We start from the raw sequence: 19,556 nt of genomic DNA, 5'->3' as shown, positions 1-19,556 counted from the left end.
TGGTGGAGGAATTCCACATGGCTGAGTTTCCTGTTGGCTATTATAAGAGGCTCACACGCTTCCTATTGGGTATTGGAAGAGGCTTGCAACATTGCTATGCTTCCTGTTGGTTGATGCTCACCATATTTCTTATTCACTGCTGGATGAGGCTTGCTATGGTGCTGCACAGCCTAAGACAGCAGCCTTACCTCTTGTACTATAAATCTGTTTCAGAGAGAGAAGCTGATTGTGGAGGTCACCATCAGCAGTGAAGAGCTGAACACCAAAAAAAGCGAGATCACTGATGTGAGACGACGGGCTCAGGGGCTGGAGATTGAGCTGCAGTCCCAACTCACCATGGTAAGTGCTACGCAGGCTCATCCTGAGCTCACACTGTGAGGATGCTGAAGCCCCCTCCGCAGGTTGACATGAGATGGCTGCCTTTGAATGTCCTCAGTTGGGAGGAGGGGCCAGAGAAGGAACATGGGAGCAGGAAAGAAAATCATGTATTTGTCTTTCTCCCAACCTAGAAATCACAAACACTCCCCTCATACTAGTGTCTGATTTACATATTCTGAGAGCATAGTGGCCGGGCTGGCCCTCCTTTGGCTTGGATTTTAATGCGTTTAATGATCTAAATGGCTTTGAATGATCAAACAACATTGGCAGCACAGAGACAGAAACCAGCAGATGAGATATATATAACATCATGGAGGTCACATGGATGCTCATTTAAGTTTAGAATGCAAGCCTCTGAGGAGAGTTGCTGCCATATGGCCTGTAAGCATAATTTGGATTTTTTTACAGTGTTTCCGGTCAACCAAACTTCACTTCAAGGTTGCTAGTATGCATCTAGAGGAGTAAGGGAGCGAGGTTGGGGAGAGGGAAGAGTATCGGGAATGTGAAGAGAGAATCAGTGAAAGTTTGGAGGGGAGTACCATTGAAAGGAAGCGCGTGGAGGAAAGAAAGAGGTGCATGTATTCATTAAATAAATTGATGAGACACATTTCATAAAAAGTTGAAAGGCTGAAATAGCTATGCTAGAGCAGAAGTTTGCCCAGACAGGAACATGTCAGCTTCCTTATTATTTGACAGACAGAAAACGAGGTCAGCGACAGAGGGGTTTGCACTGTTTTTTCCTTTCCATCTTCAAAGTGAGTGATCAGGACAGGGAAGGTTTGTTCAACTTTCTCTCAACTAAAAAATCCCTCATTCCAGTACGAGCCAAGGAACAAATAAAATCCTATTTTTTCTTTATGAAACTCTCCCTTTGAACATTCCCAGGTGTTGGACTATATTAAAGCACCATCTGCTCCACATTTCTTCCGACTCAGCAGGTGCCAGGGGGCTCCAGTACCTCGTGCACTGGTAGTCAAGTGGCTTGAAGCCATGAGAGGTAGCAGCCAACCACAGGTTTAGGCCCGTATTTATATTTTTTTTAGCACCGCATTTGCGTCATTGTTTGATGCAAAAGCAGCGTAAACTCACAAAATACAATTATGGCCCATATTTATACTTTTTTAGTGCCGCATTTGCGCTGCTTTTTGACACATAAGCAGCGCAAACTTACAAAATACTATTGAATTTTGTAAGTTTGTGCCGCTTTTGCGTCAAAAAATTACTCAAATGTGGCGCAAAAAAAGTTATAAATATGGGCCTATCTTTTGCAAGATTGCACCGCTTTTGCGTAAAAAAAAAAAAAATACGCAATGCTGAGCTACAAAAGTATAAATACGGGCCTTAGTACCCTGGTAGTTATTATAAAGCCGGTATTCCTTCCAACTGCCAAGATACATAAACAGCCAGACACTGTGCAATAGAAGATTTTAACACAGCCAGGATGAGGACGTGTAAAAGAGAGGATGTACAGATTTTTTAGAAATACATATCTGGGTACGAGGGCTGTCAGGTAGGTACATAAGGGGGAAGTTTATTGTAACCATGGGGCCATCCTATCTGGGGGTGGTGTTAGATGAAAGGGCCAACCTATAAAGCAAGCCTATTAGTGGATCCAAATACATGGCACAGCAGCAGAACAGTGAATAATTCAAAAACGCCTATTCTGAGATGTTCCCTTGGAAGGCCTAGCTCTTAAACTACTTAGGAACATTTACACACATTGCAAGTATATGTGGAAAAGACCAGGTTAAAGATGGTCCATGAGGTCAGAGTCAATAGGAGAAAGATTGGGGTTTAGATTACATGGGGAGTGGGAGAGTCTGGTTCCTTTGAGCTGAATATTATGTTTCCCTGTGTCGTGTGGATTCAAGAAGTTCCTTTATGAGGCTCTGAGGTTCTGTAAGCAGCCGAGACCCAAGATGTCTGAAGGTGTGTTGTTGTTTTACAAACTGCCGGCAGTTCATGCACCAGTCGATGAAGTACAAGCTCAAGACTACAATGGGTAGTACTATGTGGCACTGGGAGCCATTATCTCCCCCCTACTGGACTCCACTGGGAATGTTTAATGGCCTGTTGAGGGCTTCATACCTTCTGTTGAGGTCTAAAGTAGTGAAGATCCTAAACGCACAACTTGGATTGGGTAGTCTGAATCAAGCTCTGTACACCCGAAAGCTAGTGCAGGTACCGGCCTCCTGTTGCTTGTTTGGGTGTGTAAAACTGTCCCTACCTATTAAATAAAAGGCTAGACACAATTCAGTTCTTAAGGTGCTCTAAAATGTGTCTATTATCTTCATGTTATTTGGATTGTCATTACTGTAATGCCTTTCCTGCCGCGTGATGATGCCTGGAGCAGGTTGTAAAATATTAAAACATGTATTATTTTATAGACACTTTTTTTGTTGAAACTACTTCATCATTCATAGCACATTCTTTAAAAAATGCAAACATGTCTATGTTGCAATCAGAAACATTGAGTTATCTCTGCTCTTGTTTTTCTTTGACTCCTAGAAAGCCGCTTTTGAGCGCACAGTGGCAGACACAGAAGCTCGCTATGGCGCCCAGGTTGCCCAGATACAAGCCCAAATTAATAACCTAATGGCGCAGCTGAGCCAGATCCGGGAAGACATGGAGCAGCAGCGCAATGACTACAGCCTGCTGCTGAACATCAAGATAAGGCTAGAGATGGAGATTGCGGAGTATCGCCGCCTGCTGGATGGAGAGGAAGCGTAAGGCATCCTATTGGCTGCAGAGCATGAACGTTTTGGGAAATGTTGTGATTCCATATCACTAGCAGGTCTTGGAGAGCCTTTTACTAAGAAACCTATTCCCCCCTGAAGCACACGCAAAGCAGACAGACATACAGGAGCTTGTGATTTATGGGGTGCTGGGAGTCAAGTGCTACCTTCCAGACTCCAGGTCAATTATTACTCTTTACATATGATCAGATCTTCTCCTCACGCTCCACAACTCATGTTGATAGCCCACAGGTCATAACAGACCTTCAGTCCTCCTAATAGACACCATCTCTTGCCTGTAGGAAATAGTTAATCCCAGTAGAACACAGATGTTACCAAAGCCACATCTTCTCCGAAAAGGCGTCATCAGTTTCTAAAAGAAGGCAAATTCACGTAATGAAATATGCTTTCTCTTAAAAGACCACAACTCTCCCAGTAGAATACATCTCCTCCCAAAGATCACACCTTCTCATAATAAAACACAGCTTCCCTCTAAAGATTACACCTCTTAAAAGAAGACACGTGTTCTCAAAGAACCATCCCACAGACCTTAAAACCACATATCTATCCAGTAGAGACTGCTTCGTGTAGACCACACCTCTGATTGGTAGAACGCAATTCCTTACAAAAAGACTGCTCATTTTCTCAATGGACCACACCTTCTCACAATCTGTCACACCTCCTCCCAATAAACAATTGTTTAATACATCACACCAACCAAACAGATCATACCTCCTACCAAAAGAGCACACATTCTCACAGTTAAACAACACTTCTCTCAATAAGCCCTCCCAAATGAAAACATGGTATTTATTTCTTAAAATAATACATCTTTTTAAATAATAAATCACGTAGAACTTGTCGGTAGAGCCAAGTGGGCTTGATACAGTTTCACACTTAACAGAAATCCTGTCCCACGAATTGTTTTTTTGTGTAAATTCATTTGAAAGAGATGTTGATTTTACGCTGGTTGGTTTTCCAGAGAAAATTTGCAATAAGCACATCAAATGTTGTCTGCACAAATTATAATGCATAATAATAGTAAATGTATTGCTGTAAGGAAGATAGAAATAATACTGTACATTCTATCATATTACAAATTTAAAACTAAGGGATGAACTCACTGTATTGCAACCCAAGCATTAGAAAAGCATTCCATTTTGCAGACAGAAAATACCAATGATTAGAGAAAACGGCGTGAAAGTAGGTACCTTTCATTCACATGCTGGCAAATGTACCATTCAAACCCTTGACTTGTATGATGAGAAGCAAAGTCAATGCCAGAAGTGGACATTTTCCTCCCTCAATAGCAAAAAGTGTGACATTTTGCCCTTTTTCTGGATTATATTTCGTTCATTTCTTCATTCAGGGGCTTTTAATAGAGCTAATACAGGTCTTCATGGGCAAACGAGAACCCAAAATAAAATGTGCCATTTTTAAATTCATTTTTTAAAATTATTAGATTATAAAAAATGTTTCCATGGTTATTTTTTTTCTTTTGCAATAATTAGTTCATATTTTTAAATAATGGTAATAATGCACGTTAAGTACAAAATTACGTTTTTAAAAGTTGAGCTTTTGCAAGTACATTTTTTGGAAAAGGTATTTATTATTTTAAAATTGCAAGGATAGGATTGTTTGTCAAACAGTTATAAAAGTAGTTTACTACTTTTCATCCAACAAGTCAGTACATTTCTTATTGTAAGAGTTAATTTGTTTAAGTTTTCCTTTTCTTTTTCCTTGAATGCCTGGTTGGCGAATATTGGAAACCTTGTCTACAGTTAAGAGATGATGTAGAATTTGACAGAGGGTACTCTGTTGCAACGTTGCAACAGTCGGGGGGACCTTAAGTATGTCAGTGACGGAGACTGCCCCGTCTCTATCACTGACAAACTCCTCCGACAACCGGATAGATTATGGGCCTTTGGAGGGCTGGCTATTCCACCAACCACCTGATTTAGAATGAGCAGTCGAATGGCCATGTTTTTACTTCCTAATACCGCTATGGAAATGCGGGGGTTAGTGACAGTAAAAAAGTTTAAATGATTGCCACATCATTGGAGAAATTCCAGTGATGTGGGGTCATTGCTTTTTGTTTATTCAAAGACAAAATTCACCTCTGAGATTTTGTTTTTGGAAAAACAAAGCAAATAAAAATTTGAAGGACTATACCGTCATTTTGATAGTACCCTCCAACAAAATGTTAACACATGGACAGGAACTACTGTAACGGTGGGCCCTGTCAATGAGACTAGAGATGTCAGCTTGGCCGATAGACATATCTAAATTCGGAGTATAGGTACTCATCAAGACTACAAAGTATTTTATTCCTTTGCCCTGATGGAGTAAATACCATCCTCCAAAGACTAAATAAGGCCCTGAGTTAATATACATCAATATCGACACTTTTGGGCAATCTGAGGATGTAACAATAGAATGAACTCCTTACGTAAAAGTATAGAGTTATGAAAACCTGCTGGAAATGGCATTCATAGGATTATAGTATCGGATTATGATCATGTGAGATCCAGGTTGGACCAAGAGGATTGTTCAAGCTTCAGAAATACTAGCCGCAGACAAGGTCCTGGGAGAAGTGTAGTATGAGAGAACGGTTGAGGTCAAGCAACAAGGAAAAACATGATGAAAGTCCTTCTCCTGCTATCTGCCTTAAATATGGAACAGTTCAGATCCAGAAGATCCCATCCCTTCTCCACTTCTAAAAACAGTGGAGGACTCATCTTTTGTAGCAACATCTTACATTAAGATAACTTTCTGTGGAGCACTCCATTTCCTCTAGTTACTTCACTCCATATCCTGGTATTCCTTGTTGCTCTCTCTACTACCCACACCTTATTCTCTCTCTTGTCAACTGAGAAGCACCTCCCCGTACCTTTACTACCTTCTGTAATAACCTCCTCTTCCCTACAGCATCCTGTATCCACTAGTTCACTCATATTGTTTACTTCTCTTCTGTACAACACTCAGTTGCATCGTAGCTAGGTTTATTCTTATAAATCATGTACATACATTAAAAAAAACTGACTTCCAGTATTGCTTGCAACCAGAATAGTATTTCTGGACATGGTCCCTTCATATGTAAATGCTTCTGGTTGGACAAAAAGGCCAGTGAATTATTGGCTTATTGGAGGAGGAGGATTCCTGTATATACTGTTTTCTCAGAAGGTTAGCAGATATGCACAGTAGAGACTGAGATGGAGGGATTAGATGTTAGCCTCCTCGACTCTGTTGAAACAACATTTATAATTGGTGAGTGAATCTAAAGAGACTCAGGGCCTGATTTAGAGTTTGGCAGAGGGGTTATTCCATCACAACAGTGATGGATATCCAGTCAACAGCAATATAAATCCTGTAGGATGTAATGGGATTTATACTTCGGCGGATGGGATTTCCGTCACCATTGTAACGGAGTACTCCCTCTGCCAAACTTTAAATCAGGCCCTCAGTCAATGTGGAGATATTCCTCTTTCAAAAACACACCTAGGCAGTGTTTAATTGGAAGGAATATAATGGTTACTTGTGACAAAGGCCTAACACTGTTTTGAGACCAATCACAAAGAAGACACAAGTCTTCAAAAACCAGAAAGAGACATTTTATGTATTATATAATTAAAAGACACTTTCATAACCATTTTTGGAAGTATATACATTCCTAAAAATGTGAGTTTCCATGTTGTTTCATCTGTTGCACTGTCTACATTTTTACAGAAACTGGGAACTGCAGAAACAGAGACTAGAAGAAGAAGCAGCAAGAGGTAAGCTCATCCTCTAAAATGAAGAGGAATCTATAGCGGAAGCATGAGATAAAAAAGCCATTAATAGATGATTGTTCCTAATAACTGTCACAACATTCTAGGGCTCTCTCCATACAATAATCTGCCTATGTTAGAACCTCATTTATTAGTGTAATATGATCAAAGCATCACTACATTAAACTGAGTCCAACACTGTGAATGGTAGCAGACCACTGACTGTGATACTGAAAACAAAATGAAAGTCAGTTCTATTAAGTAGTGAACCAAAGAATGTGTGCATATGTTTTTTTCATAATGATGTGTGCCAGGTTTAAAGATAAATGTGTCTGTAGGATGGTAGCAATGTAACTATTTCACCCGTATTGCTCTATTTCAAACAAAAAAAAAAATTCTGACATTGCAAAGTGTTGTTTATTCATGTCATGAATATCATAGGCCCACATATCTTAACTATGCAATGGAAATAAATTAGATAACTAAGTACGTATAGTAAAGGTTTTAAACAAATGAACGGGCTAGTACAATTCAGGTGGGGTTAGAGATGTAACAAGTGAGCCTTTGGAGAATAGTGAGCATTTTGTGGACTAAGACTTTCAAAGCGATAAAGGGATTAATGGAATTACAGTAACCAATGCTTCTTATCCCTGAAAACTCCCTGGGATGGGTTTCCATTCTACTGAATTTTACACCAATAAATTTCATTATGAGAGAGTACTGACTATGTAGAGATTCTGCCTCCATCAGAGATACAGTAAGGTCAAGATCTGATAAACTATGTCCCATCTGAAATGGAAAGCAAAAATCCCATACATTTATAATGCGTATTGGGCCTCATCAGTGAACTCAAATCTAGACATATCCAGCCCATATTTCTGCACTGACTGTTACATTCTCAGGATGCTTTGAGGATGCTGAGTCAAATAGTAGGAAATGCATCTATGTTATGAAACACAAGACAATAATAACATTGTGTATTTTCCAATCATAGAGCAAGATAAAAAACGCACAATAAAGACCATTGTCGAAGAAACGGTGGATGGAAAGGTTGTCTCAACTCAGGTCAAAGAAATTGTGGAGAAGATGTAAGGAACTCTGCTCTTCTAAGTTGGTTGCTGAAAACAAGACATGCAAGAAGCATGACCTGAAGAAATGTACCTTCCACAGAAGTTTGCATTCTTATCCTATTTTGTGCTAAGATTCAAACCATTATAAACAGCAGCTGTGAACACTTGTTGAAAATAAAACATTTACTGCAACATAATAACATTTTAGTGTGAATTTTATTTATCAAAACCTGCAAACCTTAGAACTCTCATGAGTGCAATTTCATAGAGTCGAAGAAGAGCTTTCAAAATATTACTTTGTTAATCAAGTACAATTCTAATGAAGTGTATAAGGTCAGTGGTGAAACCACGACTGATACCTTGTTGATGTATTTGGGTCTGGTGATGAGATAGCAATTGACACATTATTGATGAGTATGAGGCCACAGATGATACAGTGACTGAGACTTTAATGGAATATATGAGGCAAGGGATGAAACAATCCCTTTGGTTTTTATGGAGTTATGAGTCAAGTGAAGAGAAGGTGATTGAGATTTTATGCAAGATGGTGATAGCATTGATGATATAGTGACGCAGGCTTTACAGAAGTGTATAAGCCCAGTGGTGTGATGGTGACTCCGTTTTTATTGATGATTATGGCTCCAGTCATGAGATGGTGACTGCTCCATCACTGTGCTGGAAGCAACTGGATCTTTTCTGTCAATCTGCTTACATACTGGAAGTGCTCCCGCTGCTTGATTTTTCTTAAGGGATGCCTTTCCTCATCTGCTTCAGTAAGAAAATAATAAATATCTCATAAATTAAATGTTATATTATAGATGGACACTATTGAGGAAGGGACAGCCAAGCTCTTCAATTCAGGGATCAAAGGCCTCGTGGCTTTTGCAGGGTCTATGACTAGGTCTAGAAAGATGGAAAATGCGAAGAAGCGGTTAACTCATTTTTTTTCATCTCCCTTGCATTATCCAGGGTCCTTTCCTTCAGAGGAACGATTCGGAGGAAGATGAAAATGATGATGGTTCATGCCCCAGAAGCTCTGCTTAGGAGGGGAAATTGGAACCCCCCTGAGCAGGGGCAGTTGCAACAAGATCTGGAAGAGAATTCTTATGCTTGTCCTTAGGGAATACAGTTTCTCTAAGTAGTTCAACCACCAATTTATTCATTTAATTCTCATGTATGGACTCGCTCTTAGTTCCTTCTTTTCTCTCAGGAATCTCAACTTTCAAAAGATTGACTCTTTAGAAATGATTCTCCAAATCTTTAAATCTGTGTTTGAGTGTTTTACATCTAGTATCTTGCTTTAAGTCACTTACCTAGAAAGAAACTTCCAGGGAAGTGACACATTCTTCTATGTCACTACAATCATTAGAGAACACTCCTATTTTCTTGTACAGCGACTCTACATCCTCTGTAAGTACTTTAAAAAAAAATATTTTCAATGAAAGAATTTCGGTAGGTCTTTACCAGATCTAAGGTAGACCCTTGATGCTATAAACGTTGAGGCTGTCCTTTAATGTACCTTTGAGTATTACCCCTTCTGTGCTTAGTGTCATCTCTTTCTAATTGGACATGTTGGTACTTTCATTTCAATTGAGCTCTTGACATTGAAGTTCACAATTTTCTGGATGACCTTACAGCCATGCAACTGTCCCATTAGTTGTGGGCATGACACACTCTACTGGCCACCTTCTCGACCCTGTGTTTTCAAGTTAAGCAATTTACAGGTCTCTACCATATGGCCCATGCCCTGAATTGACTACAACATGGTCCTTATGAACATCAACATTCCGCTCCAGAAATGCACCTTGGCCCCCGACACAACCCTGAAACGACCATAGCAGAAATTAGATTTACAGGAATTTAGGAAATGTATTCAGGTCAGCCGTCCTCAGTTGGCTTCTAACATGGAGGCTGCTGAAAATATGCTAATGTTGTGGCTTACCTCAGCTCCCAGTGTCTTTATCCTTCCTCATCAGAGTCCAGTCAAAAAGAAATCTTCCACCCCATAGTTCGAAAAGACCCTCGTAGCTACTAAAAAACACTGTAATGTGCTTGAAGGGGCCTTGAGAAAAAAACTATGACTCCTCTGCAAAAGCACACTGTAGGTCAACTTTGAAATCATATCACAAAATGATCATGAAGGCTAAGGCTGGGGTTTTCTCTAACAAATCCCATAAAAATTCCAATCCCGCTAAAGACATCTTTAACTACGTCAACAGCTAATGAAACTAGCTATATTGGCTGAGCCTATGGAAGCCTCTGGTGAAAACTATGACAAGCTAGCAGATTAATTTATTGGTAACCTACTCACATGTTTCGTCAAGCATGACTCCCGATTTGACTGACAGTACTGCTTGGTCAGAAGCCCTAAGCCCTAGGGTAAAATCGAGAGTTTTGCCCCTGCTCAGCCCTGCCTCTCTACACGCCCTAGGTAACCAAGTCAAATCTGACTCTTCCAATGACCCCTTTAGACCAGACCTTATCCTAAGGCACCAAGACCGTTTACTTCCATCCTTTTGAGAAATCATTAATCTCTCACTAACCTCTGCTAAGGTACCTTGTACCTGGAAGCATGGCAAAGTTATCCTTCTGCTTAAAAAAAACCTTCCTTTGAACTGGAAAAGCCAGAAAACGATTGCCCCATCTCTCTTCTACTTTTTTTAGCCAACATAACATTGAAATATGTCAACATAGTATTGACAGTGTTCCTGGAAGAAAACCATACTTTGGACCAAAATGGTTTTAGGCCTGCTCATAGCACTGAATATGCACTCTTAGCAGTATCAAAGAAACTCTCCAGTGCCTTGGATGAGGACAGTTCATCTGCCCTAATCCTGCAGGATCTACGTACCCTGTTTGATATGGTGTCACATAAAGTCCTACTGCAGCAATTATATGATATTTGGATACTAGAGCCGGCCCTGGCCTGGTTTTCTTATTTTTCAGTGAGTGCTCATTTCATGAAATATCTCACCCATTTGTGTCCCACCAAAAATCTCTGCTGTATTGAGTCCCCCAGGCCTCTTCATTGAGTTCTACCATATTTAAAATTTACATCCAACCGCAGGTTGTAAAATCTTACAGGCTCTCCCTGGTCTGGTACGCGGACATCACCCAGATCATTCTTTCACTTTTGGGGAATGCAGCTCGAGACATGGCCAATTTTCAGAAAGAAATGATTACTGTCAATAAGTGAATGAATAACAACGGTTTCAATCTAAATGCTAACAAAACTGAAAATCTTCTGTTATGAAAACACACTTACACCTGGGGAGACTACTGGCAGCAGGTCAGTCTCGGACCACGCCCCAAGCCCAAATCTGTCATTAAGAATTTAGGAGTTTAGATGGAAGATATTCTTGACTTCAAGGCCCAACCCAAATCATTGACAAGAACCTGCTTTGGTCTTCTGAGACACCTTAAACCTATCATTGGCCGTTTCGACTCGCTTACTAGACAGACTATTGTTCAATCCCCAATCTTGTATCACCTAGACTACTCCAATGTCCTGTACCTGGGAGCCATTAAAGCAGTCACTAAAAGACTTCATATAGCCCAAAATGCTGCAGCGAGGCTGCTTTTCTCTCTCCCAAAATCCTGGTCTTCCACCAGGCGCTACCAGAAGCTCCACTGGCTTCGTGTGCACAAGCATGTGCATTTCAAAATCCTGTGCACCGCTCACATAATCCTTCACTTCCAATGTGCTCACATTCTTGCTGATCTTATGCCCCCGTACCTGCCTTCTAGGCTTCTTTGGTTGGCTTATCTCAACCTAGTCATTGTTCCTCAGGTCAAGAGGGTAAGAACAGGAAGACTCTCCTTCGGAGCCATAGCCCTTTCCCTTTGGAACAAACTGCCTCTCTACCTCAGGAAAACTCAGAACCAACTCAGCTTCAGGAAACAACCTAAGACTTGGCTTTTTTCTAATTAGCTTTTCCATCACTATATCTCTTTCCCTCTGTGTGTGTCTATTGTTCTTCTACCACATGCTTATGGTCTGCACTGGAAAGCCCCTTTGCGGGGGCACTCATGTGTTTTACAAGTCCTTTTAATATAACATAACATAGCATAATGTAACATAACATAACATAACATCTGTATCAAAGGTATATTCTTTTAGAATGCTTGTGCATATGCTGATTCTTGAGGGTATCAATGGTCAGAATTAGGAGACCCGATTGAGAAAATAAGTGACATTGGGACTGATTTAGAGGTTTGGGGCCAGATGTGTCAAAAAAAATTGCATTCGCAAACGGCGCGAATTGCAAAATTTGGCCGTTTGCGACTGCAAAAACGTGGTCTGCTATGCATGAAAGGCATTCGCAGACCAAAAATAAGAAATTGCAAAAATTGCGAGTTTTTGCGTTGCAACCTGGTTTTGCGAGTCACATTTAGCGATTCGGTATTTCCAGTAGGAAATTGCGAGGCGCAAAATGCAATTCGCAAAATCCAAGTCGCAATTCGATGCAACAAAAAATCGCAAATTGCGATTTTTCGCAGAATGGCATTTTGCACATGCAAAATACCACTAAGTGAAACCAGATGGTAACCAGGTCCAACCTATATAAAGAGGCCCAGAATGCCTCAGACTCTTTTCCACAATGGCTGCAGTCTACGTCATGGCGAGGAGGATGAGGATCTTGGCAGGTTTGAGGAGAGGGAGGAGGAGACAGGAGCACATTTTCAGAGTGCGCATTACACTTTTTAACCAGACAGAGGAGGAAATATTTGAGAGGTATAGGTTGAACTCAGCCATCGTACTTGAATTGATAGCTGAGCTACAACCCATACTGCAGCGCAGAACACAAAGGACTCACAGCATACCCACCCTCAGGGAGCTATCAAGGGGTCATAGCAGCAGCTGGAGGGGTCTCACAGAGTACCCTCTCTAGATTTTTCAATGCATTTATCAACGCCATGCTGAGCAGGATACACCAGACCATCAGATTCCCCCACACACCGCAGTATATACAGCAGACAAAAATTGATTTCTACCAGATAGCACAGTTCCCCCACGTCTTAGGTGCCATAGGTGGGACACATGTTGCAATCTGTCCACCATCAGCCACAGAGTAAGTGTACCGCAACCATAAATACCAACATTCAATGAATATACAGGTGATTTGCAATGCCTCATACATCATTACTGATCTCGTGGCCAGGTACCCAGGGAGCACACATGATTCGTACATTTTTCGCCATAGTGGCATTCACACAAGACTGCTAGCTGGGGAGTTTGGAGAAGGATATCTACTAGGTACTGTCCCTCTGTACAATGGCGCATTGATGGCGTGCTGATGTCAGATGGCTCAGTTACTCAATATACCCTCTGTCCCTTCCAGGAGACAGTGCCTATGCAGTGCGCACCTACATGATGACGCCCTACCTCAATCCTGCAACACCTGCTGAACGGAGATACAATGCAGCACACAGGGCGACCCGCAACGTGGTGGAGCGCACCTTTGGACTGCTGAAGAGTCGCTTCCGGTGCCTCCACAAAAGTGGAGGGGCACTACAGTACAGCCCAGAGACCACATGTAGAATAGTGGCTACTTGTGAAATCTTGCACAATATAGCTACCACCAGGGGCATACCTGTAGAAATATGTGATACTGAATCTGATGAGGATGATGATCCCATACCACCCTTACAGCCAGCAGACAGGACCAGTGCAGCAGAGGGAAGGCAAAGGCGTGCTGACATCGCACAGAACCATTTCAGATGTAAGTATGAATAAGACAAATGCACTGACAAATGTACCTGTAGTGAAGTACATTTATTACCTTAATGTCAGGTAATGTTAGTCCAACAAATAGCAAAAAAAGTGTGTTAAAAAATAGAAACAATAGAAGTTCAGAGTAATGCACTATTACTTCATAGTGTACTTATTAACCCTCTGGCCACTACAATTACTTCTTGCGGCCATGCACACCACCCAGGTGCCCAGTTGCCTCACTGGCACCTCGATTGTCTGCCTCAGTGGCAGTGCTGTGCCTGGCGCTGCGCCGTCTGGTGTCCATTGCGGGTACAGCTAGGCTGCTGAGGCTGGAAGTGTCCTCCGTGTCCCCAGTCCAAGCTCACCAGGTGTGGCTGACCTCTGTCCCATGATGTTGTCTATCACATTTGTAATTTGGATAAGTCCGTGAGCCACATCCCTGCTGCTGTGTGCTGCCTCCACCTGTGCAGCCACTGCACGACGTGCAATCAGTGAGGTTGAATTAGCCAGCCTATTGACAGAGCGACAGAATCCCCCGAACATGTTCATGAATCATCACTCCTGCCTGCGGTGGCTCACCCTGTCATGGCGCAGCTCCTGGCATAGTTCCCACACATCAGAAGTGAGCTCCCTTGTGTCCTGCGATGTCTGCGCCTGTCCCTCATGCAGCTGTTCTATATTCGCATTCAGGCACTCCAGCTGGCGATGCAGGCCCCCCATGTTGGCATTATGTTGCTGCATTTGTTTCTGTAAACCAATGATCTTTTTGTTCTGTAGGCGCTGCTGCTGCAACATAGCTGCTTCCAGCCCACCAAAGAAGGAGGTTCCCTCACCTGCCTCATACTCATGTGCACTGGCATTTGTCACCATCCTGCGGGGTGCTGTGGTCTGCTGAAAACTGGCCTCCTGCATCTGGATGCATCTGCCAGTTGGGGATGGTGTATGTGGCCCTTCCTGCTGCTCATCCGAGTCCTGACTGAGCTCTGGCAGTGGCAGTGTCCTGGGCCTGCGTCGGAGTGGCGCAATGGTGAGAGACCCACTTGTGTTTGAGTCTGAGGCTGGATGGGTGTCAGTCTCCTCTATGCTGGCACATGCTGTGGCTACTAGGCCTGGCCCACCTGCAACGACAATATGCAGCATGTCAGATGTGTTTGTAACAATTAAGGTCACACAATGGTAATAAAGGTACAGGTACTTCTCTTCACTGTGTTGTGGGTGTTGTGTTCCTTTGGGTGTCGCTCTACTTAAATACATTGTTTGTGCTACTTTCAGCTCTGGGTTGTGGACTGCCACTCCCATAATGCATTGTTGTGCTGCTTCTAAGATGTGGAATGGACTACTTTTCACAGTGTTTTACATTACTTGCTAATTCCTAAGGGGCTTTTGTGTATACACATATGGGGTTACAATTCAATATTGCACTTACCTTTGCTGGTACTTGGTGTGCTGGAGGTGTCTATCTCTGTGACCCCACTCACTGCTTCAGGGAGGAGTGTGGACTCCACTAGGTCCTCTAACGGGATGGATGGTGACTCTGTGGGTGGACCGCCTCCTGTGCGCCTGGCCTCCTGCAGTCTTCTTGCCACCCTCTCCTTCGCACGGGACCGCAGGTCATACCACCTCTTCTTAATTTCGTCGACTGAGTGCTGTGCCACTCCAATAGCGCAGATCTTAGTTTGTATGTCTGCGTAGAGTCTCCTTTTCTCACTCTCCGGCACCTGGAGTGAGCTTTTACCAAAAAGGCGGTCATGGCTCCTGATGACCTCCTCTGTCAGCACCTCCAGCTCTTGCTCGCTAAATTTGAGCTTCTGCTTTCTTTCTCCCTTCTCCTTTCCTTGGGCTGAGGTGTACATGGTTGCTCAGGTGTTCTGCCTCCTTCAGAGTGTTGCTCAGTGTGGCTGGGCTGCTCTCTCTAGATGCTGGTTTGGGTGTGCCACCTGAAACTGCCTGGGATGACTCACTTTCTGCTTGTGATGTCATCAGGCTCCTCCAGGTGTGCTTTCTCGCAATTTCTCACAATTTGCGATTTTCAATTACCGAATCGCAATTTGTGAAAATGCAAATTGTGATTCGGTAATTGAGTCGCACAAACCCCAAATAGCGATTTTTAAGAAATCGCTAATTCCGAATCGCAATTATGGTACATGGTCTATTGCGACTCGGAAATAGGGATTTCTTAAAAATCGCTATTTGCGATTCGCGATGCCATTTCTTTATACATCTGGCCCTTGGAGATGTGATACTCCATCACAAATGTGATTAATGCCTTGTACACGCCTTATTACAAGTGACATAGGTTATAATACACTCATAATATGGCACACAAGGTACGCCGTCACGTTTGTGATGGAGTATTTCATTCATCAAGCTGTAAATAGGCCCAAAATTTGGATTAGGAAAGCATCCTGATATGCTGTGGGCTCTCTTCTTGATGGCAGTTTCAGTCAGCTTGTACCTGCTACCCCACTTAAGTGCCTTTTTTGGTCTTGTGAGGCTCTATTTTCTCTATATGCATGCAGAAATTCAAGGATGGCAAATGGACTATGTAATGTTAGGATGGGGGGCAGCAGCTATGCTTAATAAATGAGGCAGGCTTAATCCCCTCTACCATCTTCACCTGTCTCCCAGTTGCTTGGGCATCCACATATTCATCTTGTCTGAGCTTTCTCTGTGGTGGTTTCCTGTTTTTGAAGCCTTGTAGGTATAGGAGTGAAGCCCACATTGCAGGACTGTTTGCCAACTTCTGTGGTAGATTGAGCTCAGTAGAAGTCATCTCATTTTCCATTTCAGCCTTCCCTTTGTGTCTCAGAATCTGAGCCATCTTATCTGCCTCTATGCTTACCATTGAATCTTTACCATCTAATTAGTCAGTTCATTGCCACTTTCCACTACAGCAAGTTTCAGCTTGTTCCCCAGGCAAGGGTAAGTTTATGTGAGAATTGGGAATGGCCATTGTTGAGTTCCCCTATTTACTTTTGCTGCAGTTCTCTTTTTGTATGTCCTCCTGCACTTTCCCCAGCTGTGAATTCTGTGATTTCATATCAATGACCTGACTGCAGAGGTGGACCGTTGTGTTTCTATAGCCATCTCCACAGCCTCTAGGTAACTTACCTCCCTTAGCATCCCCCCTTCTAATATACAGATCAAACTTGAAGAGACCAGGTAACATCAAATGTTTTAATATATTTGAACGGGGGAAGGGGTTTCACTGTCAGAGAGAAAGACACTTTCTCACAGCGCACTATGGATTGAGAGATGAGGTTGTCTGGCATTCAGAACAAGCAAACTCTCAGGTTTCTCCGATCTCTCTAAGATGCTGATTATATCTAGCCAGGCTCCTTCAATGCTGAACATTAGGTTTGAACAAGGAGAAGGAGTCCATGTTACTAAAGGTCTGTACTGCAGCTGTCAAGCAGTAAGCAGCAGTAAGGCATTTGTGAGCTACCATCAGGTAATCTCCACTCACCAGACTCTATTTGGTCCCACTGTTGCTTCCTTGAGTTCAGGTTTCACCAGCACCGTATGTTCATATCTGACCTTGCAGCTCAAACTGGAGCACATTTGCAAGTAAAGTGGTGCTAGAGCATTTGACCCAAACCTCCTCATTGTCCAGTCGAGTTTTGTTCAGCCACTCACGTTCCACTCTAGTCATCAGGGATTGTTTGGGTTTTACCCTGTACAACTTTCTTCTTGAACTGCTGGGTCCATCTCCAGAAGTTCATCATAATCATCACTGGTGTCTCTCTGCTGGTCGGCTTGGAAAAAGAGGAGGGGAGGAGGAGGAAGAGGTGGAGCATGCTGAAACTAGCCCACCTGTCCCTGGGCTTCTCTTGATTTCTAGCTATGGGGCCTGACTCCACCACAACAGGTTTCCAAGCCCCTGCCTGAGCTAGTGTTGCATCTCTACACTTCCTCTTCTCCACAGCCTCTGACATCCCTCTGACATGGAAATCATTGGTCTGATGTGGGCCCTTGATGGTTTTCAAGAGGGAAAAGATGCACAGTCAGACCCTCAGCAGTAGTAAGCAAGATCAGAACAAGGTCAAAGAGGCATGGCACATGGGAGTTTAGCTTGCACAAGGCATGTGGGCATCCCTCCCGGTGGCCATCTTTTGATGATATGGCGACTCTGACTTAATTGGTGTGTATTGGTCCAGTGAAGTAACAGAGATAAAGACTTTATTAAAATTAGTGACATCAGTGATGAGCTGGAGACGCAGACTTTATACAAATCTATAAATCTGGCGACAAGATGGTGTCTGAGCCTTTATTGATGATTATGAAGTCAGTGATGAAATGGTGACTCATACTTTACTGATGTAAATGAGATTAGTGATGGAGGAATTAGTACGGCTCTTTTAGAGGTTTGCAGTGATGTTTGTAATCACCGCAGCTCACGGGTCAATTACCGTTCCTGCTGTGGTATGAGTGATATGGGAAAGAAATCTCTAAAGTTTTCAGTTCTTCTCTCTGCCCGATTTCCAGATAGCCATTTGTGATGGAACAGTTTTCAGAGTGTTACTGATGGACCAAATGAGAACAACGTAAATGCTGGATGTTAGAAATGGGGTCTTTGGTTGACAGTCAGGTTACCCCCTCACTCTAGTCAGAGCTTACCCTCTTGGTAGCTTGGCAGAGCAGTAGGCTTAACCTCAGAGTGCTAGGTGTAAAGTGTTTGTACCAACACACATAGTAACTCAATGAAAACACTACAAAATGACACAACACCAGTTTAGAAAATTAGAAAATATGTATCTATACAAAACAAGACCAAAATGACAAAAATCCGACATACACAAGTCAAGTTATGAATTTTTAAAGATTAAACTCAAAAATAGCGCTTAGAAACACAAAATGCTTCGATGAGGTGTTAACACGGCGTAGTGACGGAGCCGTTCCCAACAAGCCGACACCAGCGGTGCCGGACATGGAGTCGCATAGACCCCCAAGTATAGTACCTTTGGTGAAGAGTGAAAACAAGTCGATGCGCGAAGTCGGGGATCGCGGCGTCTGTGCGAAACGCTGAATCTGCGCACTTCGAGCGGCGCCGGTCACGATGTGGTGCAGCGACTTCCACGGAGTCACGGACTTCAGTGGGGCTGCAGCAGCGTCGAGCCTGCGAAGATTATCGCGTTACAGCGAAGATCACGGAGTCGGGTGCAGGCGGCGGCACCGGATTCAGCAGTGACATCGATCCCAAGTCGTCCAAAGTTGATTTCCTTGGGTTTCCACCAGCTTTCCTTTCAAGGGCCCAGTGACTGGATGGGGCACCACTTGTCAGAGCAGGAGTCTCTCCAGAGACTCCAGTTGCTGGCAGAGAGAAGTCTTTGCTGTCCCTGAGACTTCAAACAACAGGAGGCAAGCTCTAAATCAAGCCCTTGGAGATTTCTTCACAAGATGGAAGGCACACAAAGTCCAGTCTTTGCCTTCTTACTATGGCAGAAGCAGCAACTGCTGGATAGCTCCACAAAGCACAGTCACAGGCAGGGCAGCTCTTCTTCCTCAGCTATTCAGCACTTCTCCAGGCAGAGGTTCCTCTTGTTTCCAGAAGTGTTCTAAAGTCTGTGGTTTTGGGTGCCCTTCTTATACCCAATTTCTCCTTTGAGGTAGGCCTACTTCAAAGTAAAGTCTCTTCTGAATGTGAACTCCTGCCTTGCCCAGGCCAGGCCCCAGACACTCACCAGGGGGTCGGAGACTGCATTGTGTGAGGACAGGCACAGCCCTATCAGGTGTAAGTGACCACTCCTCCCTCCCTCCTAGCACAGATGGCTCATCAGGAAATGCAGACTACATCTTAGATTTAAAGGTGGCCCCCATGTTAATCCATGAGAGGGACAGGCCTTGCAACAGTGAAAAACGAATTTAGCAATATTTCACTGTCAGGACATAT

The 19,556-nt window shown here is 43.1% G+C and overlaps 1 protein-coding gene across 1 annotated transcript in view; it reads left to right on the top strand.

Annotated features, from left to right (window-relative positions):
* Nucleotides 1-8,150, top strand: part of LOC138299404 (keratin, type I cytoskeletal 19-like) — a 32,270-nt gene extending 24,120 nt beyond the window's left edge. Inside the window, exons 5-8 of the mRNA XM_069237635.1 lie at nt 214-339; nt 2,887-3,104; nt 6,840-6,886; nt 7,875-8,150. Of these exons, the coding sequence (XP_069093736.1) occupies nt 214-339; nt 2,887-3,104; nt 6,840-6,886; nt 7,875-7,972 (489 nt within the window). The 3' untranslated portion in view covers nt 7,973-8,150. The remainder of the gene's footprint in view (nt 1-213; nt 340-2,886; nt 3,105-6,839; nt 6,887-7,874) is intronic.
* Nucleotides 8,151-19,556: the final 11,406 nt, after the last annotated feature.

This window comes from Pleurodeles waltl, chromosome 6 (genome assembly GCF_031143425.1).
Source record: "Pleurodeles waltl isolate 20211129_DDA chromosome 6, aPleWal1.hap1.20221129, whole genome shotgun sequence".
Taxonomy (NCBI): domain Eukaryota; kingdom Metazoa; phylum Chordata; class Amphibia; order Caudata; family Salamandridae; genus Pleurodeles; species Pleurodeles waltl.
This window is presented reverse-complemented; position numbering and strand designations above follow the sequence as displayed.